Here is a 12,935-nt window from a genome sequence, read left to right on the forward strand (position 1 = left end):
ATTCAGTTAATATATTTCCTCCTGAGGAAATATCTTTTTGAACTCAAAACATGCACAGAATTACACACCATCATAAACCTTTATTACGCAAGTTGCTCTTTTATAGATATTGAGATTGATAATGAGTTTTATAAACCGCTGAATTACTTAGATACTAATTTTTTTATTCTTTTCAGGACTCATAAAGAAACATTAGCCTTTCCAGCATCTTTTGAACTGCAAGCTGTTCCTTTCTCAATGACGACTTAGTGGTCAAACAAATTTTGTACTACACTTGTGGACCTGACTTTTTAGCTTAACCTGCTGTTTTGACCAACATAAACTCCCATGTTTCATTCTACTAAGAAAAACATTTTGAACTGTTTTACCTGCAATGAAGTGGTCAGTCATGAAAAACAGCAAAAAAGATTTACTAAAGTAGATTTTTTTATTATTCTTTTTGGGCTTGTGGTTTATACATTTGATATCGGAACAGATCTCTGGACTGCAAAGAACTTTTTGTGTGAAGGCCAGTACTTGAAAGGTATCCTAATACTGTCCACAGGACTGTTTTCATCAATAATCATTCAGTTTTTCAGTTATACCTGGTTTAAAGAAGATGAGATTGAAAATCTTGACTGGGCATTTTATCTATTACATTCTTTATATGGTGGATTATTTACAAGGTAAGTGCCAAATTTTAACTTAGAGCAGAGATACTATATGTATAAGGGCATTAAATTATTTTTTATAGATAGCGAGGATGTTAACACATAATGTGACTGCTTGTTGATTTTTTTTTTCACATTTCAAATTATTATTTCTACTTGTGTGAACCAGGTTTCTATAAATAATTGTTTCATTGAGTTTACAGTAGATTTGTGTAAAGGAGGCACAATACATTTGACACTTCAGTTTGACAGATAATGTTCTGCCTTGGGGGTAAAAATGAAGATGATATACTTGATTTCCTAAAGTGTGGATGCAAAGCTTATCTGTTTCAGCTGATTGCTTTGCTTAAAAGTAACTGTCTTCTATGCATTATGTGCAGAAAACCATCAAAGAGCTAATAAAACAGGTTACAGTAGAAGACAAAAGTGTTTGTTGAACGAATACACTAGAGGATATCAGGTGTTACTCTACAGTATCAGAAATCTGTATGTCAGCAACAGCTCGGTGGCGCAGTGGTTAGAGTACAATACTGCAGGCTATTTCTGCTGACAGCTGACTGCCTACAACTTGGCAGATCAAATCTCACCAGGCTCAAGGTTGACTCAGCCTTGCATTCTTCCAAGGTGGGTAAAATGAGGACCCAAAATTGTTGGGGGCAATATGCTGACTCTGTAAACTGCTTAGAAAGGGCTATAAAGCACTATAAAGCAGTGTATAAGTCTAAGTGCTATAGCTATTGCTATCTTGAAGACCATAAAATCACATGGTTCTTTCATTTCTTTCAATTTGTTTTAATTATTATCCATCCAGTTCTTACATTATTCTTATTAGAGTTCACCCAAAGGTGCTTTTTCAGGAGGCAAGTGGACTTTCTCATTTTTCTTTGAAGACGTTTCACTTCTCATCCAAGAAGCTTCTTCTGCTCTGACTGAATGGTGGGGAATGGAAGGCCTCTGGAATGGCCTGACCATGCAGTCAGAGCTGAAGAAGCTTCTTGGATGAAAAGTGAAACATCTTAAAAGAAAGACGAGAAAGTCCAGTTGCCTCCTGAAAAAGCAGCTTTGGGACAACCATGACTTGGATGACTGAGAATCTCCATAGATATTAGAGTTCACTATTCCAGGCCTGTCAAACTGGCAGTCCATAGGCCAGATACATCACGTACAGGCAATGCACATCCTGACTCCGCAAAGGCAAAACACATCACGATACGTCACAATTCGGTCTGTGATGCGACCTAGTTTAACACCCATGATCTGTTCTGTAGGCTGATAAAAAATTTAAAGATAAGCAGTCAAGACCCATATATTCATGCAATATCTATAAGTCAATTAATATTTATCTAGCTTTCAAGAAGCAAAATCAAATGAAATTCATCAACTTCTGCCTAAAAGGTACAATAAATACTTTACTTTATGAGATTCAGTGTACGGCAAAGTCCAAAATTTATCAGCAATTCTGTAAAGTAGTCAGTCTGGCTACAACACAGCTTGGAAAACAACAGGCTCATATGAATGAAAGGTATAACAGCCTGATTTACTCAACTTATTTTTCCTGATTTCTCAATGCTTAGATGCTAGAGCCACACGATTAATGTTCTTGATTGTTTTATAAGAAATAAAAAATCCTGGGACTTCCGGTTTGAGCTTCTTTGGCGACAGACCGAACCTCGTCTCTCCGAGGCTTCGATCTGTGCTCGCTGCTGGGGTGCCCTGAGCCAGCTGGTTTTGAGGCTAAGCCATCCCATAGAGATGGTGAAGAGGGGGGAGACTGCCTGCAGGGTTGAGGAGACCGCATCTCTCCTCCCCAGCTGGCCATTACCCCCTTTCCCGAAGGCGGTTGTAGCGGTGGTCAGAAATGGCCACCACAAAGAAGAACTCGACTGGAAAAGAATGTGCAGGAGGAAGATAAGAAGAGAAAGTTTTGGTTGACCAGGTCAAACAGCAAAAGCAACAAATAAGATACCTGGAATTGAAACTATTTAAAAAAACCAATAACATTGTTCCCTAAGAAGATTTTTAAGCTGCGAAGGAGAGAGAAAAGGGAAAAGATTTGGGTTTTTTTCCTCCTTTTCCTATACTGACAGCTAAGAGACTTAAGCAAGAAATTGGAAAAAAATCCACTTTGACATTAATAGGCATTTAATGCTGAAAATAAAAAGTCAAAGGGATAATAAAGATTTCTGGATAATCAAAAGCTTTTGAAAACAGGAAAGGAGAGAAAAAGAATAAAAGGACAGGATCTGGAAGGGAGGAGACTGCCTGGAATTAAAAAGAACTTACAGTAAAATCTCAACAAAAGATACATTTTAACTGAAATATCTCAACAAAAACCCCAGGAAGAGAAAGTGGAAAAAGAAATAAGAAGAAATAACTCGGGACTATTTGGATTACTTGATGATTTCTGGATTTTTTGTTATTGCATTTGAATGACTAAAATCAATCGGGTGGTTGTTTAAAACTGTTTAAAATGGCTCCACTTTTAGAAGAACTGAAAAATGGAACTTAAAAAGTACAAAGAAGAAGCACAAGAAGGGAGAGGTTCTTTTGGCTTCATATTTCAGTTTTTAGAAATGGAGATTTGGAATTATGAGAAACAACAAGAAATGCCTGCCGAACAAGAAGATTGCGGTAAAGAAGAAGCCATCTTTAATGAACAAGTAATCTTCGGTGGGGGAAAAAAAGGAAAGGGGGGAAAGAGAATGGAAAGTTTAAGATTGGGAAAAACAACTCCCACCCCAAAATAGAGTGAAAAATAAGTATAAAATCAGAAAGCAACAGAAGAGGGAAATGCAGAAGAGAGAATTAGAAGTAGAGAGACAAGGGGATAAAAGGGGAGGGAGAAGATGAGAGGGAAGAAAGAAAGGAAAAGAAGTTATAAAGGACAGATACAAAATATAGAGAAACAGGGCCTATTTAGAGATAATGGGTGAAAATTTAATGAAAAAAGGGATTCTGCAAAGGTACATAAGATAGTATTGTTATATTAGAAACAGAAATAATTTTAGAAAATATGAAACAATGTATGATTAAAATGTTTGATAAAATAGCTATTGTAATTCACTGGAATGCTTGCCAATAAATAAATGTAACAAAATGAATATTTAATGATTTACAAAACATATGTGAAGAGAAATAAGGGAAAAATTAATTATGGAGATTATATGTGTCTTTAAGGAAGTATGATATTTAATTGAAAAGAAGTGTTAAAGATGTTAAGATTTTAATGATTATTAATGATAGAACTGAATTGGAATGGAATTAGGGTTTATAATTACATATATTTATAATCTTTTTAAAAAAAGAATATACTGTGTATTGTAAGAATGTATCAAGCAGAATTCGATTGGAAGTTATGTATTATGTATTATATTGAAGGTCATAACCTTAAGGTATATATTGAAATTTAAATAAGAGTTGAATTGATGTAATTAAAAGATATAAAGGCGTCATACTCCAATTAGTAACTACAGGAGAAAATTTGTTTAATGAGAAAAGATAATATGAAATTGAAACAGAACAGACAAAAGTATAAATATAATGATTTGAATTGAGATGAGATAATCAAAATAAAATTGATAAAATTAAAAGAGGGGAAAAACTATATCGAAAATGTAGAATAGTATAAGATATGGAATAGAACACAAAAAGGAGCATGAAATTGAGTTTTTGTGTCTGTATAAAGAAGTTCAACCCGGGACCATGCTATTTTCAAACAAGATGTTTTACTTGTATTTTGTATGTGTGATCCAAATAAAACTTTATTAAAAGAAAAAAGAAAACAAAAATCCTGCAGGGCTATTCTGAAGGATAAATACATGTCCATATAACATAAGAAAGCAGTGTTATCTTGACAGACAATAGACTTACCTTTCTGCCTGCAAGGGGGCATTCTCAAAGGAACAGGAATCAGTTCCTTTATGTTATTTCATAGCTGCATCCTTTTGGTAATATTTTCTGTTGAAGGAACATTGTTCCTATGGTGGAGGAAAAAGGCACTTTCATCTGGTGCAATATAGCATATCAGATAGGTGGTCTTTATCTCTGTTTATCTGCTATTGCCTCTCCACTTCTACCTCTTCACTCCAGAAATGTTCAGAGAGAGTAAGAACCGTATTTCTGAACATTGTTAATTAAAGCCAATTGTTGAAATGTCATAAAATATATAGTCAACACTCTAGCAACTGCAAAGAGATACTACAAGCTATTTTGCCGTAAGAGGAAAGGCATTTAACCCATTAGTGCAGCTGTTTTAAGACTGAGTAAAACAATGAAAAACTGGTCATCACTGGGAATTATATATTTTAAGTATGTAAATGGAGGAAAGGCCCTATATTGATTTATTGCTCTCATTCCTACTTTATGTATTAACTGGTTTCTCCTTTGTTTCTACCTATGATGCAAAACAGTGGTGGGATTCAAGGTTTTTGACTACTGGTTCTGTGGGCGTGGCTTGGTGGGTGTGGCATGGCTTGGTGGGCATGGAAGGGGAAGGATACTATAAAATCTCAATTCCCACCCCATTCCAGGAGAAGGATACTGTAAAATCCCCATTCTCTCCCCATTCCACTAACCTGTTTTCCAGTTCTGTTCTCCTGTGCAGGGGCAACAAAGGCAGACCCAGCCGATCAGCTGGGACTTGGGGCAGGGCCAGTCAGAGGTGGTATTCTGAACTATTCAAAATTTCTGTTACTGGTTCTCTGAAATACTCAAAATTTCTGCTACCAGTTCTTCAGAACTGGTCAGAACCTACTGAATACCACCTCTGATCCAAAAGCTTTGTTCTTGGAAGGATGCTTAATCAAAATGAATCCTGCTGTCTGCATTATATCTGGGGGCTCTTGCTAGTACTAGTACACCAGCAGATTCTGATGTAGGGATCAGGCCTAAATCTATGTTTTGTCTATTGGCAATCAGACCAACATCCAGCACATATGAGAAAAGGAGACATTCCACCTAAAAATGGGCCATTAAAGTCATTAGCAACCAAACAGGTGGCATTTTCCCCCACAAGAATAGCAAGAATGTTCAAGAATAAATCCGAAAAATGTTGGAAATGTCATCAGACACCTGGCTCATATTACCGTATGTGGTGGACTTGTGCGGATGCTCAAAAATACTGGACTAAAATCCACATGTGGTTGGAAAAAATGACAAAAAAACCATATAGACTTGAAACCAGAGATATTTTTATTGGGAATTTTACTTGTAATATATAGTAAAGAACTGAAATACCTGATTGTAAATGTATTAACAGCGGCTAGGATTGTATTTGCTAAAAACTGGAAAAATGAGAAAATGCCATCACAGGAGGAAATCATTAAGAAAATATTGGAATGTGCTGAAATGAGTATAGATTGACATTTGAAATTAGAGAACAAGAGGATAAACAATTTTATAAAATTTGGGATCTTTTCTATCAATGGTTAGACAATAAAATACAGTAATGAAATATGTAGACTTTTAGAAAATAATAAATATATAAAGATGTACTTCTTTCTTATTATATCTACAAAATGATTTTAGGATAGATTTGGGATGATAATATGAACTGTTATAAAATAAACTAAGTAAATTATGGTTATCTTGTAAAACATGAATGAATTCAAGTATAGTCAAATGATTGATTAATAATGATACTAAGGTATTTAATTTTTGATTGACAATATGTAATGTAATTGTAATTGAAGACTACGAAATGGAAGCACAAAACAATTTGTAAACCAACCGGCACACTGTATGTACACCTATGGAAGATAGCTTGATGTTTTTATGTTTTGTTTGTTTATGTTTGTTTTTAAAAACCAATAAAATTTTTTTAAAAAGTCATTAGCAACCATAATATTCTGCAATCAACAGCCACATGTTTCATAGCGTGGCTGCTTAATTTTATCTTTTGGGAATAATACCCAACCTTTCTAGTGTGCATTGCAAATAGAAATGGTACACAATTTTCATTTAACTTAGACATGCAATAACCAGAATAGATGTATATATAGCACAACACAGTCACAGTGTTATCAAGCAACAGCAACACAATACAGTCACAGTGTTATCAAGCAATAGCAAAGGAATTATCTTATGAAAATAAATTTATCAGCAAACCCAACCTTCTATGTGCCATCAGAACAGATTCATGACTTTTACCATTTCTACCATTGCAGAAATCACTTGAATTTTTAAACTATTCTGACTTGGTTTAGCAACCTCAACCATCCCTTTTTTTTGGCACTTATAACCACAGAGCAAAGCAGCACTTTTCAGTCTGATGTCATGCAAACAAGTCGATGAATTTTGGAAGGGTTTCACTGCTCTAAGAATTTTAAAATGACATGACTAGAATGTAAGTAATGGTCAAACACCCTCAGTTTTCAAATATTTTAGAATGCATTTACAGTCTTGTGTATATATGAATATTTTTCATTTCTTCCTGCACACCCCTGTTTTCCCAAATTTGGTCTGGAGAATTCTAATCCTCTCAAGCAGATTTGGAATTAGAGGGCCACAGGGGAAAGGAAAGTATCTTTTGACTGCATTCTTGAAAACAAATACAGTTGTATAAAACTTAAAACGTTCAGGATTTGCATATATTGATCTTATGGAACCTTTCATATAAGTGTGAATTAATAGTAGTTGAATATGCTTATACCCTGATGAAAAAGTTGTCTTTATGATACAAACCTTACTGGGAGTACCTGGTTGACCTCAATGAGGTGTATTTCTAAAATAGGTTATAGCAAGCATAGCGATGGATGAGAGGTATAGAATTACTGTTTTAAGAGAAAATCTTGAAATAATGATAAAGCGATATTGGAACACACTGCAAAACTACTGTTTTGTCATTCAGTTCTAATCCCTTGATATGATATAATTTGACAATATAAATAATTTATGTAGTTTACAGCACCAAATACTCAAGATTTGAATGGCAAAAGTTGTATAGGAGTCAAGAATTAATATGTCTTGAAATATTTAATGCATCATTTGTTTTAAATTTTATTCTGGAGGATATTATGTCTTAGCCTCAAAGGTATTTAGAGAACTGGAGAGCATTCTTGATCTCACAATACTATGGAAAATGCTGGCATACATTTAGTACCTTTGCAGCTTTGGAAATTCACGTATGTTAAAAATCAATCAGAATGTTAAGCTGTTATGAGCCCTAATTTAAATATTAATATATAAAGAATTCAGGCATATTTTCCAAGTAAGCAGGAACTTGCTGAGTACTTTGCATCACACAGCTTCCCTATGCTGTTTATAATAGATAAGAACTATTTAACAGCAATAATTTCAGTCTGCCATCACTAATAAATGAAGGCCCTTCTGTATGTAAAAGGAATTATGTTATCCTGTTTGTATCCCAACTGGGAAAGAGGGACATTATTCTCTTAGCATATTGTGATGCATATTGTGATGCAAGATTTGTAAAAGTACATGTGCATGGATGGACTCAATTGGAAGAACTCCTTCAGCAGTCAAAAAAATGCACTCAGAGACCACTGTTTAGTCGAGACTGTTAAATACTTCCTGCAGGCTGTCATTTCACAAAAAATAGCAATACAAGAGTTGTCCCCATCCCATAGCAAGTTCCTACCTTTTGAAGTGGAAGAAAAAATTCTAAAAACATCTTTTATATAGCACCTCAGTATTGCCATCTATTGGTGATTTACATCAATAAAAACAGTATTTTTTATTTAGCTTTCAGCATCAAACAAATATCATCTTCCTTTTAATAAAATGTTTGAGATGGGGTAAGGAGGAGTGGTGAAATGGAAGACTGATCTGTGTCTAATTCTCTATATGTCTACCTTTTTTTCTTTAAAGTGAGTTATTTTTTTCTCATTATAGATACTATTTCACCTTAAAATATGGATATCAGGCTGCATTTATATCAAACAGTTCCACCAACAGCAACTTATGCTTCAGTGCAATGACTGATATAAGTATGCTCCAGCTATTTAAAGCCTTCTTGGAAAGCACACCCCAGCTTATATTTCAGATCTATATTGTGATGGCATCTGAAGATTCTGCTTTTGGTCAATGTGAGTCTAATCTGTATGCAGTCTACTTTTGTAAAAACAGTTTTCTGCAATATTACAATGAAGATCAAGATTAAGCTTTGTAAATTGTAATCAATTACTATCTTTGAAAGTAATTAAAGTATTTTAATACTTGTGTAATTAAGTATTAAAATATAATATAAACCCTTGGTCAATTTTAAAAATACTTTATCTGGAGTAAACACTTCCACCAATTTGGGTACCTTTGCAGAAGGACATTATTGGCTTGGTAGTTACTTCTTAATTTCCCTCTGTTTTACTTCAGGTATAGAGGCACCTAAAGACTGATTTTTAAAATTAGCTCAGTTCATTTTGCTTTTGCTTTTATATTGGCTATAAAACACCTTGGGAATATTATCATCCTGGAAGGATGCCAATAAATTTTAATAATCATAAATTCAGTTCTCAAATCAAGGCAACACCTTTGCCAGGTGTGGCTGCCTGGAGTTGGGGGGAGGGAAGGAGGGCTGGAAGCGCCAAGGAAGACGGGCTCCTAATAACAAGCCCTTCAGCCTCCACACAAGAAGACTCTCCCCCCAGGCTAAGCTCCAGGTTTCTCCCACCGCTTCCAAGCAGAGATGGGGTACCTTCCTATGTGGAAGCTGAAGAGGCGGGTGTCGAGCCCAGAAAATCTAGAGGTCTCACCTGCACAGACAGGCTGGTTATTAGGAGCCTGTCTTCCTCAGCGTTCTTTTGGTCTGGGCATTTGGTCTCCCCCGGCCCCATGGCAAAGGAAAGTGAGCCGGGCTTCTCCTTCCCTCCTACCCTTCCCCCTGCTCCCTTCCCCACCACTCAATCCTACTTCAGGACAGAGGAGAGCGCACTTGAAATGTGTGTTGGCATTTCCAACATGCCTTTCTCCAGCACTCGCCCGCAATTCTTTGAGTTCCTCCAGGCCTGGCTTGCTGAGGGAGAAGAGCAGCCCTGACATCTCTGCTGCCCCCCCCCGCCCCCACGGTCTCATCCATCACTGCCTGAGGAAGACACAGGAAAAGTAAGCGAGCAGAAACACAGCTCTCACTGGGGCGAAAGAGTGGAGATTGAGGAAAGCACAGGCAACAGAAAGCGGTGCTTTTCAAAGGTGGCAGCTTCTATCTTCTCTTACCTGTGCTTTCTTCGATCTCTGCTCTTTCACCCCAGCGAGAACTATGTTGCTGCTCACTTTTTCTGTGCCTTCCCCGGGCAGTGATGGCTGGGGTGTGGTGGGGGGGCAGCAGAGCAGAGTGCCAAGAGGGATGAGAAGACTGCTCCTACCACCACCCTATACCGGACCTCTAAACTAGATGGTGAGTGTAGACTTGCCCACTCCGCCCTCTCCCACCACCACCAGCCGGTACTTTTCCTGTCCCAGGCCACCCCAAAAGCCCGCAGCCATCGGGGAAGAGCCCAGGCCAGAAGAGGCGAGCTGGAAGGTGTGGGAATGCCATGCAAATGCAAGTAGCATGGTGGACCTGCACCTTCCAGCCATCTCCATCACTGCTTCAGCCCGCCTGTGCCGCCAGCACCCTCTGGCTGCAACAGCACCATTACCTCATCCTAATGGTGAGGGCTGCACTGTTTTTTGCAGGTTTGCACTTTGCCGAAGGGTGGGAGCCAGGAGGTGGGTGGGCCATGTGGGCAGTGCAGCCTTGTGTTTCTGTGCAGCCTCAATTAATTGCTTGGGAGAGGACATTTCTCTGCGGCCCACCAAAATTTTCTCATGGACCACCAGTGGGCCGTGGCCCACTGATTGGTGACCACTGCCCTAGAGCTTCCTGTTCCTGTGCAAGAAATGTATCCTATTGGTTGTCAGACTCCCAGGGAGCTATGCAGGAGCTAACCTCCAGCTGAGGTTGTCTGAATTAAGGTTGGTTAAATTTTGCTGGGTGATGTAATGAAGAGCTTTGGGCAATTCCTATAGTAGCTGAGGGCTAATCATACATTTGTTGGATCTTGGGTGAGGGTATTTGCTTATGAATAGACCTAGCCAGAAGGGTGGGGGGTTTAAGAGTGAGTCTGCTTCCTGCTTCCAAAAAAACAGGTTTCTCCATTTCTCATCCAGAGAAATATAATATTCTGCCTTTTTAATATTTCCTAGAACATTTCATTCTTCTAAGAGAGGGGTGAGTGCTAACTTTCTATACTGTGTTATCCACCATTAAACATTTTTTTTAAAATGTAAAATTTGGTAACTTTGTTTGGCCTGAACTAACCTTCCATATTTTTGTTTTGTTTTAAAGATGTTTCCATCGCGATGTCTTTCTGCAGCATTTCCTGTGCAACAGTGAACTATCAGATAGTTTTGCGAAAATCACTGCCTGATAAAAATGAATTTGGTGGGATATTTTGCAAACTTATTTATCTTTTCTATAAACTCATGACATTAACTTCTTGGATACTTACCATTGTCTTACTCTCAATGTTGAGCATTATAGGTTCTATTGTTCTGCTAATTTTTCTTTCATTTGGAAATCTAAGCTGGGTGTTAAAGCAAAACACAGATTTTTGTAAATTTAAATCAGCAGAATATGTTTACAGAATGATTGTGACAATCATTCTCATTTGTACCTTTTTTAATATCAAGGGAGAAAACACAGCAATTGTCCAGAGTGTTTATTATATTTTTCGAATAATTGTAACTGTAATTTTACTGAGCCTTTGTGGGTACTGGAAATCATTACTTGATGAAAAAATATATTTGTCAGCACTGATTATTGCAGTTGTGATCTTCCTAACATTGGGTATTATTTCTCTTATTATATATTATACTCTTTTTCATCCTAGTATTTATTGCACACAAGATGAAGTTGATGGACTAGGAGTAGAAAGAGAAGAACCCTGCAGATTTAGTAAATTTCTGATACAATAAAGCAGGGGTCACCAACCTTTTGGACCTCAGGGACTACCAAAGTCATATTTTTAAATCCTGCGGATCATTAATATGAATTTTGACTGATGGTGGCTTGCTGACTTTGATGGGAGAAAGAGAGTCAGAGACAGAGAGAGAGAGGGAGGAGGGAGGGAGGGAGAGAGAGAGAGTGAGAGGAAACCTCAGAGGGCTGGCTCTGATGTTCTGTCTCTCTCTCTCTCTCTCTCACACACACACACACACAGGTCCTTCACAACTCCACGCCCCCTGCAAGGCAGCCACATTCCTAATTTGCTTTTCAGCTCTGTTCTCGGGGTGGGTGGGAAGAGAGACTTTTGGCTTCAGGAAAGGAAAGCAGGAGAAGCAGCGGAGGTCTTTCTTTCTCTCCCTAAACTCCACCAGGAATGAATCTTTGCCCGCGCAGCCTCTTGAAGCAGGATGACTTGCAGGGTCCCAAAGACTCATTTCTGGCGGAGTTTGGGGGAGAGAAAGAAACTTTTGCTGCTTTCCTTGCGTGCAGCCAAAATCAGAAGAAGAAAGAAGTGGAAAGAAGCAGCCTGGAGGCCAGGCAAGGTGCGTGGGGTGAGTGGGGCAAGTTCTCCCCCTCTGCCCTTTCCCCCTTCCTCTCACTACTTCGTGTTGTTCACAATGCAAGCAACGCAAGCCTTGTGTTCCCGCGGGCCAGGTGAATGGTGCAAACTTATGTTCCTGTGCAGCCTGGATTAATTGCTTTGGGGGTCTTTTGGGGGTGACATTTCTCTGCAGACCATCAAAATTTTCTCATGGACCACCAGTGGGCTACGGCCCTCCAGTTGGTGACCACTGCAATAAAAGATGCTAGATTTGGTCTGCAAAAATATGTATGATTGTTAGATGGCAATATATCATTTTGGGAATGTTTAATTGTCTGCTTCCACTAACTTTTGCAACCCTGACCCAATAGTCCTAGTTGTACATATATAAACTAAGACTGAAATATATACATTTTATAACAAAACCTGGAACAGTGTTTAAAAGTCTGATTTTCCAGACATTCAAACCTATTTTGTTCCTTGACATTCAGGTAGGATCAGTGTATTTTTCATCAATTTATTTTCATCATATCTTTTCCCTCTCAGCTGACAATGTTTTGAATAAAATAAAATATATAACAAAAATATTGTGTGATTTATAAGTTATTGTAGGTAAACCAAGCCCACTCTTATTTATTTAATAAACTCTTATTCAATAATGATCTAGCTTGCAGCAGGAATTTTCTCTTCTTCCCTACTGCCTGCTTTGTGATTATCACAAAAATGAATTTGATGAAAGGAACAAGGTTTTCTCTCATGCTCATCAGGATGAAAGATTCCTGAGATTCATTAAAGTATTTTA

The 12,935-nt window shown here is 37.6% G+C and overlaps 1 protein-coding gene across 1 annotated transcript; it reads left to right on the top strand.

The window, feature by feature from the left end:
• Positions 1-203: 203 nt before the first annotated feature.
• On the top strand, positions 204-12,669 carry XKR9 (XK related 9). Its single transcript, XM_026706200.2, has 3 exons — positions 204-665; positions 8,502-8,695; positions 10,933-12,669. Exons 1-3 carry the CDS (start codon positions 328-330, stop codon positions 11,559-11,561), a joined length of 1,161 nt encoding a protein of 386 aa, XP_026561985.1. The 5' UTR covers positions 204-327; the 3' UTR covers positions 11,562-12,669.
• The last annotated feature ends 266 nt before the right edge of the window (positions 12,670-12,935 follow it).

The sequence above is a fragment of the Pseudonaja textilis genome, chromosome 3 (assembly GCF_049901715.1).
Source record: "Pseudonaja textilis isolate UNSWEBS1 chromosome 3, rPseTex1.2, whole genome shotgun sequence".
Taxonomy (NCBI): Eukaryota; Metazoa; Chordata; class Lepidosauria; order Squamata; family Elapidae; genus Pseudonaja; species Pseudonaja textilis.

Bases quoted from the DNA above. Each gene is read 5' to 3' on its own strand.
- XKR9 (XM_026706200.2), top strand. From the start codon at position 328: ATGTTTCATTCTACTAAGAAAAACATTTTGAACTGTTTTACCTGCAAT. The intron at 666-8,501 runs GTAAGTGCCAAA...TTCTCATTATAG, and splicing joins TATGGTGGATTATTTACAAG to ATACTATTTCACCTTAAAAT. The intron at 8,696-10,932 runs GTGAGTCTAATC...TTTGTTTTAAAG, and splicing joins AGATTCTGCTTTTGGTCAAT to ATGTTTCCATCGCGATGTCT.